This window comes from Cygnus atratus, chromosome 1 (assembly GCF_013377495.2).
Source record: "Cygnus atratus isolate AKBS03 ecotype Queensland, Australia chromosome 1, CAtr_DNAZoo_HiC_assembly, whole genome shotgun sequence".
Lineage (NCBI taxonomy): Eukaryota > Metazoa > Chordata > Aves > Anseriformes > Anatidae > Cygnus > Cygnus atratus.
In genome coordinates, this window is record NC_066362.1 from 118954745 (window position 1) to 118973214 (window position 18470).

At 49.7% G+C, this 18470-nt stretch overlaps 1 protein-coding gene and 1 long non-coding RNA gene across 7 annotated transcripts; both read right to left on the reverse strand.

Moving 5' to 3' along the window:
- Positions 1 to 2123: 2123 nt before the first annotated feature.
- LOC118245798 (uncharacterized) lies at positions 2124 to 10114 on the reverse strand. Its single transcript, XR_004777973.2, has 4 exons — positions 9772 to 10114; positions 2830 to 2929; positions 2703 to 2721; positions 2124 to 2546 (listed from the first exon to the last, which is right to left on the reverse strand). It is a non-coding gene; the product is annotated as an uncharacterized LOC118245798 (long non-coding RNA).
- A 1274-nt stretch (positions 10115 to 11388) lies between these two features.
- MID1IP1 (MID1 interacting protein 1) lies at positions 11389 to 16578 on the reverse strand. 6 transcript variants are annotated; one of them, XM_050708071.1, is made up of 5 exons: positions 16464 to 16578; positions 15653 to 16262; positions 14455 to 14953; positions 12372 to 12624; positions 11389 to 11795 (listed from the first exon to the last, which is right to left on the reverse strand). In XM_050708071.1, exon 2 carries the CDS (start codon positions 16150 to 16152, stop codon positions 15655 to 15657), a length of 498 nt encoding a protein of 165 aa, XP_050564028.1. In that variant the 5' UTR covers positions 16153 to 16262; positions 16464 to 16578; the 3' UTR covers positions 11389 to 11795; positions 12372 to 12624; positions 14455 to 14953; positions 15653 to 15654. The 6 variants fall into 6 exon arrangements, with proteins under 6 accessions (XP_050564028.1, XP_050564027.1, XP_035398178.1 ...); XM_050708070.1 differs by having other exon boundaries at positions 14455 to 14704; positions 14813 to 16262; XM_035542285.2 differs by lacking the exon at positions 12372 to 12624 and having other exon boundaries at positions 14595 to 14704; positions 14813 to 16262.
- Between the last annotated feature and the right edge of the window lie 1892 nt (positions 16579 to 18470).

Below are 18470 nucleotides of genomic sequence, written 5' to 3' on the forward strand. Positions count from 1 at the left end.
ACCAGGCTGATGAAAAAAAAAATAAAAAAAAATACATTTTGTATTACGCATCTGCTACAAGCACACAAGGAAACAGGGCAAGTCCTTCTCAGCGGGGAGAAAACATCCTTGTGCCCCAGACCTAAGGGACAGCTCTCTTTCAGCAAGGCTTAAGAGAAACATGCTCCTAAAAAGACAGTAAATAAATTGAGATTCAGCCTAAAAGAATGCAGGCTGGTACGTTTTGGGGGAGAGGGGGATGGGAGGAAAGGGAGGAGTACAAAGTTAAAGCACATGAAGTCATGAAAAAGCTGAGAATCTGTAAACAGACTGAAGAAAGGCAAATGCAAAGCATCAGGGTTGGAAACAAACAACAACAAAAAAAACACCCTCCAACCCTGGGGAATTTGTGCCGCATATACTGCTGCAACGGGCTAGGAAAAAATAACCAAGGGATCTAAAACTGTCAACGGCTGTGGCCGAAAACCCTATGCATCTTTATTTCACAACTTCAGAAAAGACCTGATGTTTTTCTCCCGCAAGCTGTCCATGCCTGGGACCCAAGCCCTGAGGAGCCAGCACAGCTGTCCCGTGCCACGCTGACAGCCTGCACCCGGAGGGGTCGGTCCCACCCGGTGGGGCTGGGGGCACCACCAGGAATGGAGGTTTTGGAATTTGCTTTGGGAAGTTTGTTAACACGACGTAGGTACCGAATGTTCTCAGCATTACACCAAGTTTCTAAGAAGCATATGTAATATTATATATTTATCTGCCTGTACTTCCTTCTTCAAAACATGTTGTCACAAACATACTGGGCTTGTTAAAGCTTTGGATCCTATCTTTGCAAGATCCCCTTTTCCTGTTGGGGATACACTTTAAGCCCCAGGTCGAGCACGGGGAGCTCCGACAGCAAAACAGCATGAACCACTCCCATCACTGCCTGCTACAGCACTGAGCGGAAAAATAAGATAATTTCACCAGCACCTGTTCCTGCCATGAAAATGCACAGAGGGGAACAGAAAGCTGATGGAAAAGTGCCCCGATTCAGCACGAGCACCCCCGTGTCGTGGCAGGTTTCCTTCTGCAGGGACGCGAGCTGTGTTGCCAGTCAGTGCAGGGCTGTGAGGTGGGGTGGTAATTCTCACCCCAGCAGCCCGTCTGGGGCTGTTTCAGCAGCCTGGCCAGCCCAGCCAAGTGTTCCCCTCTGGGACTCGCTGTATGACTGCAGAGAGTCGGAGCCGACGCTTCCCCACTTGAGCATTATCGATCTTGCCCTGGAGGAGGGGATGAGCAACCAGAGTAAAACCAGCAGATTGCTCCCAAGCACGGGTCTCGCTTACACTTCTTACACAGAAAAATAGACCGCCTGATTTTGCTCTGGGTGTGCGTGAGTGCCTGGGTCTCCCTCAGTGATTTTTGAATCCATCAGCCCTGGTCAGCCAAGTTTGATGATGGAGCTGGCATTTCCAGGGCTGTGTCACGTTCGCGTCAGGTCACGTTCTGCCAGCAGGGAGCCCACATGCCAGAAGAAACATGGTGGGGATGGACCTCGTAACCTCCCAGCTTCAGGAAGAGCTTCAGCTGAAGCTTTTATTTCCTTAGTAAGTCAAGGCTGAGACAAAGACCCGTAGAAAACCATGCGGTCACAGCCCTTTTCCTTGCTGCTCTTCATCTTTCCTACCCAGCCTCCCAACACACTCTACCAGCCTGCTTCGCTTTAGGAGTAGAACACTTCAGAGGAAAGTGAAGTCACATCTAATGGGCATAAAATCACGTTTTATAATTTATAACAATTTTATCCCCTGTACATCTTCACATGTGCCACAGGCTTTTCTCAAGGCCTCAGTTCGACAGCCAGGACTCTGAAATAACAAAATGATCTCATGCATTTTTCTTTGCTCTCATTTCAGTCTCCCCACCCTTTTCCACTATATTTGCTACAAATGAAGCATGCTTTCCAGTATTCATTTTTAACACTCTTTTTTTTTTTTTTTTAAATTCCGTTTTAGCCTATTCCTTCTCCTTTTTTTTTCTTTTTGCCTATCTTTTGTCTATCAGTCCTTCTTTTTTTCCTTCTGCCCTATTTCAAAATCTCCCTATCAGCTAAACCTACTGTCTCCAAAGAGCAATGTTGTCTGCTTTAATAGGAGCCAGGTTAATTCCCATGGCTTTCATCTTCACATACTTTCTATTTATTTAGTTATTTTTCCTGCATCCCGTTTCTGTCCTCCCTCCCCATCCTGGTCCCTTTTTCAGTCTTTCTTCTCTGCACCTTGCTTGAACTTCTCTTTCCACTGCTCACCTCACACCGCTCTACTCCAGCCCCTCCTTGCTTCTCTCCTGCCCTTTTTCAGCTAACCATCTCAAGACAAACAAGCTGCCTAATCTACCATCTAGCTGGCTATTGAGCTTTCCTGTCCACACCCACTGCCGTTGTATGTGAGCACCTAATATATATTAAGATTAGGATCTCTCTTGTACCCTCCCCCTGCCTTTCCAAATTATGTTGAAAAGATTGACGTGTTTTTTGCTCCAGTAGTTCTGCCTCTTCTGTCCTCCTTGATGTCCTGGAGAAACAGAGAGCCAGGGATGTGGGGTACAGAAAACTGTTGTTAGCACTTACCCTTTTAAATACATGAGAGCTTTACTGTCTCTCCCGAAAGAGGACATGAGGCCTGATGTAATAACATTCAAGTCAATGGCAAGACTGAGACTAAACTCACCAGGAGCAGGAACAGACCCCTGGGAAAAGAGAGGTTGCAAGGGGATGTGTAAAAAAAGAAGTGGATGTGAGAGAGGTTTGCAGAAAATATGGGAATAAAAGGGGTCATTAGAGGAAGCCCATGTCACCTGAAATGTGATCTTCTCCCTTGTAATCAGGATCTCCCTTGAATTTTGTATTTTCCTAAAACCAATCATCTCTTCCCAGGGTGGGTCTTCAGAGGCTGACCTAGAAAGCAGGGTAAAGGAGGATCCACTCATCATGATTTCAGCCATTTCTTTGCCATAGTTCATAAGAAAGCCATTTTCCCACAGCCACTGCTTCCCCCAAACATCTGCACTATTCTGGGAAATAAAACAGAAATGTAGGACTTCTGCTTCACCCAAACTGAACCACAGCAGAAATATGCGCAGGTCTGGAAGGGATTCAGTAGTCCTGACAATAGTAAAGAGGAATGGACCCTGCTCCTCTTGATCCCCAAGTCTTTCACAGAAGCAGAAGAAGACAAAGAGAGACCCTTACTGGAGTCCCTGGTCTTTTTGCGGGGCCAGGAGGGAAAGGACACAACAGAAACCAGCTGGAAGGGTGGAGAGATACAGACCTCTCCTCTCCTAGATGCAACAGAGATGAGGAGATGGGAAGTGAGGACGAAGGCCTCTTCTGGGTCTCTGTGGTCTATGAAGTGTCTGTCTGGGAAAAGCACTAACCCTGAGGGCAGGGTGCTGGGGGTGACATGGGGAGCTGAGGGCTGAGCACAGCCTGGCGGGTCGGAGATGTCTTTGGTGCCACGGTGGGAGAGGGACAAAGGCAGAGTCCTTCTGCACCCATCTTTTAGAAGGTATGCTGCCAGCTAAGGCTGGCTAGGCTTCTGCAGGCAAACACTTCTCCAAAACACGGGATAAGTACAGAAAATGCAGACAGGAAAAGCACCCTGAGCTGCCAGCCAGATTTAAAATAAATAAATAAAAGGGAAAAGGAGAAAGAGAGAGGGAGAGAGAGAGAGACTGGAAGAGTGACAGTATGTGGAAGGAGAAAGGGGAAAAGAAAAACAGGGTCACAGAAAAAAATATTCAAAATCTATTAATTCACCAAAATGCAGATCAGCAATGTTCTGTTAAATCAATTGTGCCAGTAAGCTAAAACTGCCTTGACTTGCCCTATCTAGTCACCAGAGTTCTTTAACTGTATTAGCAGTAAATGATGTGTATTTTCCACAGTGTTCTTGCCATCAGAATCGAGCTCCTGTAGGTCTAATTTCCCATCCTTTCCTTCAGCAGGAGCTGAAATGGAAACAATGAAAAACTCAACTCATGCTGCTCACTATTTCTCCTCTCTTGATTACCCACACTTTCTACTACAGGCTGTGTAGTTAGCAGCTCCTCCAGCCACGGTGAAGCTTTGCAGCACATACAACATGACAGCAGCTGCATGTCCTATTCTCAGATCCTGAAACCACGGTATTTGGGGAAAAGTCACATTCAGACAGGCAGCCCCTCTACCAGTCTTCCACCGGTACCTAGTCTGTGGGGCTGCTGCCACTGGCCACAGGCTAAGGGAAGGGTAGAAAGGAAGGTACAGTGGTTGGAGAAGGTAAGTTGTGGCTTAATTTTAGGCATGGGGCTCTACTTCAGTAGCATTTGTGGCCCAACCATCCTTTATCACCCCCAGCAGATCCCAGTGATCCGACTAGTCACCGTACTAATTAAGCTTGCACTGAATCTCACAGGTCTGTTATCTTGGTACTCCTGCATAAGGGGGATCTGAGTAAGTACTAACTACATTTCACATTTCTGCAAGGCCTCAGACCTGCTTCTTTACATGTACCTGAAGGCAACAGCTCATCACTACTGTGTAAAATTTGGCCTTGCATTTCCTGAATTCAGTGCAATTAAAATGCCAGTCCGTAACACTGAATTAATATAGTGTATTTTTCCACTGATTGTCTCATAGATTCAGAGAAATATCTGCAGGAAGCAAAAGACATTAATTCTGTGTCCATTCAGATGAATTACAACCCCAAAATAATAGCTGTAAACTTGTTTGCAAAAATCAGGAGACTACAAAAACAACAGTGTGTAGTTTGGGAAGAAAGATAATCATGTTGATGTACACAAGAAGAAGGGTTGCAGTATAAATAATGCAAGAGCAAAGGAAGAAGGGACAGACAAAAAGAGTGTATTATTGGCAAAAATCAATAATAATCATCATACAGTTTTTATAAGAACCAACCTTTCTTGAATACGTGAGTGCATGGGAGTGTACCTCGGTAGCTTAAAAATCAGAATGTTAAGGAGAGGTAAAGCAAATCATGTTTTTACCACTTGTCAAATAAAACACAACATATTTCTGAGTAATTAAGGCAGTATGTCTGCTGGGAGAGTAGCAGTGTACAATACTGTCATCTCTATATTGGGGGAACTTGGACCTGCCAACTCAGAGAAATTGTGGCTTCCTAGAAATTAGCAATTCCATCTGATTAGTAGTGAACAGATTTTTTCTCCTTCCTGAAACAATGTCTTCCCTTTTGGGGATCGATTTCTTGGGGATCTCCACACATCAAACTTCAACACAAATAGTGTGCCTGATGTAGTTCTGGAGACCAGCTGCATCACAGAGCACAGTTTAGGAAGCATTCTCAGGACAGCCCTTCTCTGATAAATGCCCCAAGTGGCGAAGAGAATAGCTTTTCCGCCGTGCCCACAGGCTGCTTTTCCCTGCTGCAGTGAATCGAAGGGGCCCCAGCTGAAACAGCAGATCATGCACCATGTTCTCGGTGCATCTCGGGGTGCTTTTCTTTGCCTCCATAAGAGCGTCTTGATTTCTTAGTGGAAACTGAAGGATGCTTATGTATCTTCGTACATCCTTGCCACTCACAAATAATGGAAAAGACTTTAGAAATGCATTTGTGTTTTCTCTGCAGAGAAAACTGAGAGGACTGAGGTCAAAGAAAACTCACCATCTCCCTGACATCAGCCAACATGCGGCATCTACACTTAACCTTGCTCCACATGCTTTCGTGTTATCACTCCTAACTGCTTACGTCTGCTACCTTGAGGCTGGAGCAAAGGTGTCCCATTCTCGTTCCTTTAAAAGCAGTTTAGAAAAGGGAAACAAAGAAAAGTGAAGACATCGCTCTAGAACTGAAAGGATGACTGGGGGGTAAATGCTCAGACAGCATGAGTCACGCTGCTTTTCTAGGAAGGGGGTGGATCACTCTGGGCCTTTTTCACTAAGAATGGTGCCACACAAACTAAGCAAGGCCCAGGCCATGTCCTTCGGGGTAACTGAGTGCAACAGGACCATCTGTAACCCACCCAGCAGTGACTGAATTACCCACTATCGAGGCAGTCCCCCCGTGTTCCCCATGATATGTACTGACCACCCGTGGGCAAACAGCAAGCTTGTTGGTCGGTGCTGGCCTCCCCTCCCTGCTTCTAGCCGCAGCACCATGTTAAAGGGAGCAGGAAGCAAGGGAAGTTCCTACTCCCAGCCGTGTGTATAAACAATGGTTGCATCAATGCGAATGGAAAGGGACCCTGTCCAAAACAAACAGCCAAAACCAGTAAGTGCTTCAGGGCCTGACGGCCGGTCTCCACCGAGCCCAGCTCTCACAGAGGACGCCTGGAGATTTATTTCCCCTGCTGTGGAGCCGGGGGAGGAGGAGGAGGGAGCTGGTGTGGCCCGGCTGAGGAGGGCAGGCCTCCGCTGGCATGATGGCCCTGACCCACCACGGCCCGGGGAGACAGCCTCTGGCAGAGGGACAGGCTGGGGACAGGAATTCTACGTCCTCGCCCTGTGTGGCCCTCGGGTTCAGCACAGGGGTCAGGGGCCTGAGCTGCCTGTGTGGTGGGAACTTTCCCCCAGGACTTTCTGGCTAAGTGGCTGTTACGTAGATGCAGGCCAAAGGGGCACTGTGGACTTGAGGGCATCTTCCAAACCCTCCGTGCTGACTCCACATCAGAGGAGGGGCTGGTGAACAACATCCTCCTCCATATCCTGTTTTCCACATGAAGGAACTTGGGTGAAGAGGCTCTGCTTTTACTCCAAAGCTCTAAGACCTCCAAAAATATTGTTTATGGCCCAACAAAAGCACCTTATTCTTGCAAGCATTGAACTGCTCAGCATCTCTTCCAGCAACAGTTCATGTATTAGGCAAGGCTGACTTCAGGCTGTGGGGGTGATAAATCAGCTCGGGAGAACACTGGGGATTAGCACCCTTGTTCCCACTGCAGCAGCTTCTCTGTTCTCCTTTCCCATGGCAAACTTAACAAGCAATCCCTCCTCTTCTTTCCTGATGGTACAAGCTTCTGCCTCCACCCTCCCGTGTTTTCCAGGTGGTTGCTCGATGAGCAGGGAGGGAGAAGAGGAGGAGAGGTGGAGCTGGGCATGGCAAGACTCCAGTGCCACAGGGAAGGGACGAGAGGGAGGCTGGCTGGGAAAGCCAGCACCACGCAGAGCTGCCAACCCAGCAGAGATAATTGGGCAAAATATGCTGGGAGAGGCTGCCTCCCTCAGCTCTCCACCTGCTCTGGTTGCAGCAGCAGCAACAGAAAAGTCAGCTTTTAACAGAAGTGTGGAAGCAAGAGAAGAAATTCAGTTGTTCCTGCAGCACAGGCAGGTGCCATCTCCTACAGGAGATGAGCTGAGCCACAGAAGAGAAGAACTGTGTCAAAATCTGTGCTCCTCTAAATCACCAGCCCCCAAGAGAAAAAGTTTCAGCCTTGTCAGTGGTCTTGGGGCACATCTGCTGAGAACAGCACCCCACAAAATATGTTTTTACCCATTAGCAACTTTGAGCACTAATGGAGACCTTATTTCAATCCTCCGAGCAGCTTCAAGTTCACCTCTCCAAGTTCCTCGAAGAGTGGTTCCAGCCCCTTCAGGACCAACCTGCTCACCTGGCTCCCAGCCTTCCAGTTAGAGCTTTATTTTGCATGGCATCCTTTAATTAGAGAGCAAGACAGACCTTGTGGTCAGGGCGCTCCAAGGGAGGGCAAGTCCTGGGTTCCAGTCCCTGCGTCCAGACCTGGGACTTCGCACGCATTGGTGTCTGCACATGAGATGAACCCAGCATTCCTGTTGCTTTTTTCTCCTTCCCTCCCCCACACTCCATAAATATTAAAGCCTTCTGCACCAAGCAAAATTGCTGCCACAGCATACTTGGCATCGCTGTCCCATAACACCTTCTAGTTTCATGGTTCAGATGCTCTCCAGGGAGCTGGGACATTGCACTTCACAGCCACCCCCCAGGCAGATGCTGGGAAGCCACCCAGCAGTGGTGGCAGGGCGACAGCATTGCTGTCAGCTGTGCTCTGAAGGAGCCAAGTATCTCTCGGTCTTAAAGACCACATGGAAGTGTCTCCTCTTGGTGATGGCCACTGCGAGTGAACGGAGGCACCCAAGTCCTGCTCTGCGTCTTGGCCTAAGCAGCTGCTGGTTTCAGTGATACTCAGGCTCATCAGCATACAAATACCTTTTGAAGATGGAGCTCAGAGTACACTTTCACAACTGGTTTAATACCATCAATGTGAAAGTGGCTGCCAGCAGGGAAGGTCCCACTCTGCCTCCCAGCAGTGTGTTCCCAACCCTCCTTCTGCACTGCTACTGCTGCTAACGCAGCTACGTGTTCCCTGAATGATGGAATTAGTACAGCTGGAAGCTTTTTTGTGCATGCTAGTTTTCAGCTGGATCAGTTCTTTGGTCTGGTACCAGCATTGCTGCAGGAGCTTTAGTGGAGGACAGGGGACAGGACAGGACCAGCCCTCTCGGTGCTGCACAGACTTAAGCCAACCAAGAAACAGCCACCTCTGTGTTTTAAAATACATAGCCCTTTGAAAACAGTACGTGTATTCTTAGTTTGGTCTTAAAAACAAGACTTACATGCTTACATTTACCTAGATGAGGAATTATTTTAGCCTTCATTAATACTGTAAGAAGAATACCAATGAAAGCTGAAAGAAATCCACGCTCTGTTTCATTAAAACCAGATTTCTCAACTTGTTTACATGGGGCACTTTTTGCATTACACTGAACTTGAATTCAAAAGCCAACATCATAAATGTATACAACACAATCTGCCAGCTCCTGTGCTTTTCCTTGTTTTTGTATAGGCTCGCTACGGGGTGTACTTTCTTCTCAGTGTGAGTGTGACGCTACAATTAATACTAATGGCAATTATTAGGGCACATCAAAAGACGAGCACTGTACACATTAGCAGCAGAAACTAGCTTTCTGCACTGTTGGCTCTGTCTTCAGCCAGCACTCCGATATTTGTCAAAGTATGGACTGGTGATCAGCCATCATTCTCAAAACATTCTCAGAAAAGCAGGGCCACCACATCAAAAATACTAGGATAATAAAAGAAGCCAGGTTTAATTACATGATTCAGACAAGGAAATATCATGGAATTACCTAACATGCTGTTACTGACAATTACAGTTGAGTTCAAAACTGAGACCTTTCTCGGTAATGAAATGAGATTGGTTTACCAGGAATTCCAGGGAGGGAAAGCCTCAGAGAGCTGGGAAAGGGAATTGGGAAGGGACAAGCCCTAGGAGAAATGGTCTTCAGGGGGTAAAGAAAATGTGTGAAGGCCACGGGCAGCCTGAGTGAGCAAGCAACAACCAAGGCAGGTGGTCTGAGCCATCCTGAGTGTCACCCACCGGCAGATACTCAGATAAAAAATGTGTGAGGTCAATAGAGGTTTGGATGGAAGAAAGGCTATGGCAGGTTTCCTCTGTGAGCTGTTCACAGCTGCAGGGACAGGCTCCTTTGTGGTCAGGAGTTTCATTAACGTATTGAGTTGGTGGCTTTGTCTGCTTCTAGCTTCAGCAATGTAAATGGGCAATTTTGTAACTAGCCCTGCAAAAATGCCAAGTATCAGTGTACCTGTCAATATACTCTAACGAGTGCGTATTTGCATAACTCTTTAGTTAGTTGCATACAACCAGGTTCAAGGAATACTGCCATGAGAAATACATGCATTCCAATTCCAAAATGATCTGATAATAGGAATGCAATGTAAAGTAAATGAACAACATGCACGAAGTCTTGTAGGTTGCTTATCCTACCTGAAACCTGAAGAAAACCAGACTTCAGTTCCAGACTTCCAGGGGAGTATGCTCATTCCCCTTTTCCCGCTGACAAGCCTGGGGAAGCCATTTCAAATCTGAGCAAGATGAAATACAATACCTCAGAAGTACAGATATTAAAACTTGAAAAAATGCTTTTAGGTATGCCTAATCGGGACCTCGTGTCTCCTTGGGTCTGCTTTTAGACCATCTACCTGCAAAAGAGACAAGGGGAGCAGGATGTTACACTCGAGTATTGGAGAGCTGAAACTCTTTCTTCGCACGCAAAAAAAATCATTCTCGGATTCCAATAAGATCCCCGCCGAGTGCAGTGTAAGTGAAAGCAGCTGACCAGTCAGGCTTCCCGCAGACCCATAAAAAAAAAAAGCTGAAAGGGTGTAGCCTATCTAACATATCTAATCTCTGCATTCAAACAGCCTCCATCCATGCCACATCTGCTTGTCGGCAGACAAGTGCTGACTTGGCAAGTCTTTAATCTGCCAGCCTCCAGGTGTTTTGATAAACCACGAATGCTGTCAGCATGGGCCTCGGATAAATCTCTCCTGCCCCGCATGTGGTGGAAAACCCTCTGAGCGTGGGCAGCAGCCCTGCCGCTCAGGAGCGGGGAGAGGATGCTCCATTATTGCCCTTCCTTGGCTCCCTGTGAGAATCCATGCCAGTTTTGGGGCAGTTATGGGGGATGAGGCAGAGGGAGCCCCCTTTTTGTGTGCTCCCTGCTCTCCTGCAAAGCCCAGCCATGGCGCACGCAGCTTCACCTTGTACTACCCTCGCATTCCTCCCTCCGCACCAGCACGCATGTCCATGACAAAGCAGCAATCCCACAGCGAGGGGATCACCCTGCTCTGAGTTATTGCTGCAGACATGGTGCCTGCCTTCCCGGTTCAAACACAGATGAAAAGGGAGACGTGTTTCAAAAGGCCCGGCCCCAAGCAGTGCGTCTGTGCCTGTGGGACGACAACGCTGTTGCCTGTAGCCCAAAGTTGCTAAGGTAAAACAGACTGGAACAAAAAGAAGGAATCACATTAGGTTCGTTTGTATGTAGATAAACATGATAAAAAGGTACAACACCCTAATTGGTACTGTGACAAACCTTACAAACATCACTAGACAAGCTCATTTGCTGCCTCGTGATTTAATGCGCAGGCCCTGGTTATCTTTGCTATCTCTCCAAGCTTCTTCTGTTCCACCTCTTGCAGAAGAAAACTCAAAAGCACAAAAACTAGGTGTTTCCCTCACTCTGGATCAAGTAAGTATGAGATCATTTGACAGGAGAAGGAATATTGCTTCTTATAAAGAGTGTTGATTCTGGCAGCTGGCGGCTAACAAAGAGGTGTACAATTACTGCACTCCTATTTGCAAATTTCCTTTTGGAAAGGAGCTTATAATTTAAATCCTTAAAACTAATTTGGACTCAAACTGGCCGTGCAAGTCTGTGGCCAGGAACAAAAAATGGTTTTGCAACTTCAGAACTAATATGTTTGGGTATTTCTGCTTGTTTAAAAGTGACAACGACAAATAACAGAAAAATGCATGCAAAGCTGGAACTGCAATCACAACGCTCACCTTGCATGCACTCTGTTCAGATTTTATGGCAGGTTATAATCCAACAAGATCTTTTATTTTACTTTTCTTTAAACTGTGCATATCATCATGTAAGATCCTTGAGCTCTTTGGAATATAGTACCTAGCATGCTGTTAGCAAGATATAAATAATAAAAAGCAGTGCTTCCAGACAATCCCCTCCCATACTCAGTGCTTCAGGGAAGTAAGTCTGTGGGAGAAATCGCTGCAGACTTGTCCGCAGAGAGATAAGCTGTGCACCAAGTGAACAGGCACAAAGAGGAGAAGCTTCCTATCTTTTTTTTTTTTCTCCTTCTAGTAGAACAGGGAGCAGATCTTAACTCCATAATAATGACGTCCTAATATAACCTTCCATCTGGCCGCTGATGGTAGTGCATCTTTCGCTGGAGCTACTGATGACTCGTGTGTCTTGGTGCAAGTGCCTGGGGAGAGAGGAAGGAAGAACAGAGCAGAAAACCCAGATATCTTGATCTGTTAAAAACCTTTTGCAAGAAAAAGCTTCCAGAGAGGCAGGAGGAAGATGACAGCCTAGCCTGACTCAGCCTCATCCGCCCCCTTCCAGTGAGTACCGACCGCAGCGAGCCCCTGGCCGCAGCAGGAGAGGCTTGTGCCCAGGAGAGGAGGCCGAGGAGAAATGCAAGCCACCAGCAGGAGGGAAAGCCACCAGAAATGGACACAGCAGCCCACCTCTGGGAGGGGACGGAGAAAACCCGATGGTGCCAAAGGCAGAGATGATTCATGCAACGCACGCTTAATCCAGCACAGCCCCGTTGCCTGTCCAGGACAGCTGCCGATGGTCAAAGCAGCCTTTGAAAGCCGTTCTCGCTGTAGGGCTTGTGCCCAATCCCCCCAAACCCTTATTTTATACATATATACACACACGTGCCTTGAGACCAGACCTCGGCTTTGCCCCTGTTTGTCCTCCTGTTCTTTTGTATATACAAAAATAAGAATTAACTCATAAACTGTAATGACGTGTGCCGGGCACTTTTATATACCAACTGATGCATCCCGTGAGGAATGTCCTTGAGGCTCCTTGGCTGTAAGATCCCTTCGGCTGTAATCAATTCGTGAGTGCAAACTGTTCTGAATCTCATTATTTATTACTCTGCTAATGTCTGGCTTACTGTATATCGGGCCTATTTAATTTCAGCGAGCTAAAAACTACAACCGCTTCTCGCCATGCGTCTGTATATCCCACTGGTTTGCACGTGGCCACTGTAGTTCCGCGAGCTGACTTTCTGTTCAGGTCTGGCGTGGAGAGAAAGACACTTATCAGAATATTTGGCATCATAAAGATATTTTAAGTTAGATTCGCGTCACATTTCATTATCACTTACAGGTATCAAAAGCACTTTACTGGAGCAGACTAAAGGTTTGCTGGACTTGGTATCCAATCAAGAGCACTTAAAGTTATCCAGTCCTTCAAAAGAAAATGTGACTCCTAAAAATAAACTTAATTGTATTATCTAGCACCACTAATGGATTTTTTTTTTCCCAGTCCAGCAACTGACATACAAAATCCGGGCACTAAAACTCTGCATTTTCATCTTTGCTTACTGCAGTGTCAGGTGCTGGTATTTACGTAATTGCCCGAGCACTTTTTAGGCAAAGTTGCTTTCCTCAGCGGTGCCAGCCACCAGCAGCTCCCTTCCTTGTCCTTTGCGTGAGACATACATCCCTGTTTATATCTGATATTTTTTTCCCCTCCCCTGCACCATGAGATTGTTTTCTTGATCCTCACGGCCTCAATTCGCTCAGATAACCTTGAAAAAGGGGAACTCTGAAGCAGTTCCCACGTGGAAGGTGACAGAGTCTCTTCTGGTGGGTGTCTCAGCAGTTTCTTGCCCAGGCTGCTGCCGGTCATGCGGCTGGGCCCCACACAGCTCGAGAACCACGGGGGTGGTCACCCACACAGGACAAACGCTCAAAATGCTGTGTCATCCCCTCAAAATGCCATGTCATCCTGCTAGAACCCCATCCTCTGCTACCCACAGATGTATTTGTAAGGGAATTCCTCCTGTACTGCCAAATACTGCTAGTTTGTAGCTGCTCTTTCACTGATTTTTATTTATTTATTTTTTTTTTTAGGATGCAAAGCGGAACAGATGTCGTACAGGGCGACCCTGCGCTAACGTAACACTAGCTCTTTTCCTAATGTTACTCATCCCCTAATTCAGCAGCTCGCTGCCTCTTGCGCAACATTTAAACAGCGCCGTCTGAATCCGGGAGAAGTTAGCAGGAGTCCAAAAGTTAGCGCTGTTGTGTTAGCTGGTTGAGTCCGGAGTTTTACAAGCACTTCCGAACCGGGCTGTAACACGGCTTTCAGCAGGCCGAGCACAAGGCAGCACGGCCAAACCGGTTCCTCCTCTCGCCGCGGGGTTCAGGAGAGTAAAACCCCACCACGAGGCATCCCGACTTGTGCACCCCATCGGCCGTGCCGTGCCCTAGGACCGTGCCGGCGAGCGGACGCGTTGGGAAACCAGGGTAATCCCTCTCGTGGCTCCCTGGACTTTTTCCTGGCATCTTCCCAAGGGGGGAGGGGAAGGGAGGGCTAAAAACATTACAAAAGAGAACAATCATCACTAAGCTTAAAAAAAAAATCATCCAGCCTCCTGAAGTTCTCCTTTACCTTAGAAGGGAAAGTCTTCTAAAATATGCATTTTAAACATACTTGCGGGCTGATTCTTTTAACTACTCAAACATACACCAACTAGTAGGATGCCTGGAGCGCCTGTGCTTTACTACAACGCACTAACAGAGGAGCTGAAAAAAAAAACACCACACAACATCCTAGGGAACACAACGTAAGCAAAATAAACATCCTTAAAGCTAAGAGGAAAAGTCTTTAGAAGACAGAAACAAATTTGAGAGCAGTCATATAGAGACTCTCAAATAGAGAATGAAATTCTCTCAAATATTCTCTCAAATAGAGGATGAAATCTCAGTGTAAGAAGGTGCCTACACACATAGCATGTCCTTGCCTGAAGACTTCATACCTTATGGAAGGTGTATGTATTTATTAAATGGTTATACACACATTTTAATGTAATCAAGTACACTTTTAATATTAGAACTTACTCGAGGTCGAGCCTGAACAGCAAACATGATATGAAGACCCAATTCTGAGGCACTTTACTTCAGCAAATGGAATAATAAAGAACACAGAAAATGAAATCGATACGATTCGCATAACATAAAACCAATTAACTTCTAGTTACCGAAGAGGGCTGCGGAGGAGAGGAGGCGATGCAGGAGACGGGGGAGGCAAGCGTCCCAGACCTATTCTGAGGCAGAGAAAAGCGCTGCCCGCGGTACATTCAGATACCTCCTGAAAAAAAGCAAGAGTCATTCCTAGGCTCCGCTCCAGCCCCCATGAATCGCTGCCTGCAAGCAGCCATGACTCGATCTTCTCAGATTTTGTTAAAGAGGCGCTGACCTTCACGCTCCTGCTCGTACAGAACCTCTGCACGACTTGGTTGGGAATAGCTGACCAGCATTCGGGACGCGTACGGTGTGCTCAATTCACTCATTTGCCAGTTTTAGATCTGCCGAGTTACCATCGCTACCTCATCACCCCCTTTGGAAAAAGAAAAAACAAAAACCAACCAACAAATCTCTTACACACACAGAGATTTCTGTGTCTATTAAGGCAGTGCCAGAAATAAGAACAACAGATGAATTTCAGATGTTAAAAATATCATTTAATTAATGAAACATAAATCATACCAAAAAGTTAAGTCACTTTTAGTCAATACATTTGCATTTATTTTAGAATATACTCTACATCTGAGTAAAAAAGTTTTAAATAGGCTTCAGTACATGTACAACCGTGGCACCCTTCATCCTCCCAGTGAACTGGGGTGTTTGCGAGTCCACCGGGTCCCGTCCCGGGTAAGACGAGCAATTTTAAGCCGGTCTCGTTATTTTCATCGGCTTGTCTTCAGCCTCAGACCGGCCAGCTATGCAACCCGCTCATACACGTACAAATTCACCCTCCCTGCCCGGAGAGGCACAGCGCGCCCCACACCATACAAAAAAAAAAAAAAAAAAGGAAAAAAAAATTAATAAACTAGTATCGATTAATTTACACCTCTCTCTCTCTCTGTTTGTGCGTTGGTAAAAACGACTGCAGTCCCAGGAACACGCGGGGAGACCCCACCCCCGTTACGAAAGTAGTGCAAAACAAGGGGGGGGCCCTGCGGAGGGAACCCCGCTCCCGCCGCCGCCCCCGTCCCGTCCCGTCCCATCCCCCCCGTCCCCCGCCCCGCGCTCCCACCCTCACTGCCCCCAGCTGCCGAAGCTGATCTCCTGCTTGTATCGGTTGGTGAGCACGTTGGCCTTGCGGGTGAGCTTGGAGAGCACCGTGTGCAGGCCGCTGAGGTGGTAGTGGAACTGCTGCTCCAGGTCCTCCTCCGCCTCGCCCTCCTCGGCCGGCCCGCCGCCCAGCTTGTCCTTCTTGCGGGCGGCCTCGTCGGCGGCCGGCGGCTGCTGCACCACGCCCCACTCGATGTCGTTGCGGATGGACTTGAGCAGCACGTAGTGGCTGTACATGTCCCGCCGGGAGAAGTAGGCGCCGGGGCTGCCCGTCGGCAGCGCGGCCTCCCGCTCCGGGCAGACGGCGCCCGCCGCGTCCAGCTCCTCCAGCAGCAGCGGCACGTCGCGCAGCAGGCTGGGCACCATCACCGTCTGGTCCATGTTGTTGACGGCGCCGATGAAGCGGTTCATGGCGTTGAACAGGGAGTACTTCTGGCTGTACGAGTCGCAGATCTGCATCATGACGGCGGGGCCGACCTCCTCCTCTTCCTCCTCCTCCTCCTCCTCCTCCTCGCTAGGCGCACCGGCTGCCCTCCGCCGTGCCTCGGCTCCTGCTTTCCCGTGGGGAAGCCCTGCGGGGAAGCGTGGGTTAGGGCTCGTGCTGCACCGAGGTTTCTTCACGCTCCCACCCCGCAGCCGCCTCCATCGGCGGCCCCACCGCCTTTTTTAGGCGGCCCGCCCGCCTCCATCCTCCCCCCTCAGCCCGAAAAGCCAGGAAAAAGCCCCCAAAATAACAACAACAACAAAGGCACCCACGGATCGCTGGCACCCACCGTGTCCCGCAGCCGCTCCCCGCCGCCGTCAGCCCGCCGCCGCCCGTGTCCCCACTCCCATCCCCGGCGCCCTATTTATAAGCGCCTATCTCCCGACGAGGTGTTCCCCAGTGCCACCCCCCCCGCGCCGCCGGGCCAGATAAAGGCGGCGGGCGGCGGCCCGCGGCTCGGCGGCGGCTCCGCCTCTCGCCCCACGCCGGGGAGGGAGGCAGGGAGGGGGGGAGGGAGGCCGCGGCCGCGGGGACGGCGCCGCCTCAGGCGCCCGCCCGCCTCCGCCAGGGGGCCGCCGCTGACTGACGGGGCCACGCGGGCCCCCGCGTGCAGCCCGCCTTCCCGCCGCCCGCCCATTGGCTGCCGGCCGCGCGGCGGGCGTGACGCGGCGGCCGCGCGCGCACGGCCCCGCGTGCACGGCCCGGCCCCGCGCGCGCGCGGCCCCCCGCGGCGCGGAGCCGCCTGGCAGCGGCCGCCGGCCGGCATCACCCCACGGCCTCACCTCCGCGCCAGCCAATCGGCGGCCCGGCTCCGCGGCCCCCCCCAGCCAATCGGAGAGCGGGGGGGGGGGGCGGCCAATCAGAAAGAGCAGCCCCCCCGCCGCGACCCTGGTAACAGGAGGCCTCCCGGGAGCGGCCGCCGCGGGTCACGTGGGGGGAGCGCGTTGCCGTGGCGACGGGGCAGCCGCGGGGAGGGGCGGGGCCGGGGGGCGGCGCGCGGGGGAGCGGCTAACGGCCGGCGGGCAGCCGTTACGGGGGTGCTGCCTCAGGAGCCCCTCAGCCGCCTCAGGCGCCGGGCTGGCACGGGTCGGCCGGGTGTCTTTTTTTTTGTTTATTATTACTTTTTATTTTTATTTTTAACTTCCTTATGTTCCGATCAGCTTTGATGTGCAGCGTTAAATCTCTCTCATTTAATTAAAAGGCATCATAATGTGCCTTGCGAGTCTGTGTGCTTATCGTTAAACCCGCGAATAACGTTATAATGTGTATCGCTGACAGGGACCCATGGCTCTCTGACTGAGTGAGCCCAAGAAACGTGTATCTCTAACCCGAGTCATGCCGGGGCCCAAAGCTTTGTACGCAAGTAGCACTTCCGTAACGTATTTCTTTATCTGTGTCTGTTACTGAGCCGCTTCTGGTATCGGCAAGTCAAGTCCTCCATAAATCGGCCCTCTGTAAATCATAATTAGAAGCACTGAGGTAGGTGGGTGCTGGAGAAGCAGTGCTGGTGGTGGCCGGCGGCAGCACCCGGCCGTTTTCCAGAAGGGCTGGCAATTGTGGCAGCACCGTGTGCAGGGCCTGCCGATGCCAAAATTCGCTCTTCAGCAGCGACCAGGCAACCGCCTTTGTCTGCGGTGGTCCCAGCGTGTGTGCTGGCGCGGGGCTGGTGCTGTTGTTTAACACTTCTCTCTCACCCTTTCCCTTTCTGAGTCCAGTCGTACCAAGCTCTGAACCAAGGAAACCCGTTACCTCTCATCCAGAAGGAACGTATGTAATTTATCATTTTAATTGATGTCTCTCCATGAGTTTCGTATAATCAGCACTTGTAGCTTAACATGCTAATGAACGGGGTAAGTAGAAACCTAATACGTTAAAGGAATGCAGACCAATTTGTCTGAGTCCCGCTGAGATCTGAGGCATAACTTCTGCAAAGATTTACTCGCGTTTCCCCCGTCGTTCACGTGGCTGCCTCTTCCTCCTGGTTCTGCAGCTCCTCTGTGAAAGGAACGATCCTCCAACAGCAATGGACACCTCCGGGAAGGAGCACGACGGCTCAGGAAGAGGACGTTTGGAGAAGGCAGTGGCGGTCGTAAATCCCCTCTCTTCCCAGCGAGCACACGTCTCCGAGCGAGGCTGTGTCATGGCAGGGAGCAGCAGCGTTCCCCCCGCGAGGTGCAGAGCCACGGCAGGCTGCAGACAGAGCCTTGCTGCGAACAGGGTCGTGGCATGGTGGGAGGCAGCCCGGCGTGGGGCTGCCGGGAAGGCCCTCGGAGCCGCACGGCTCTGCAGCTTGCGC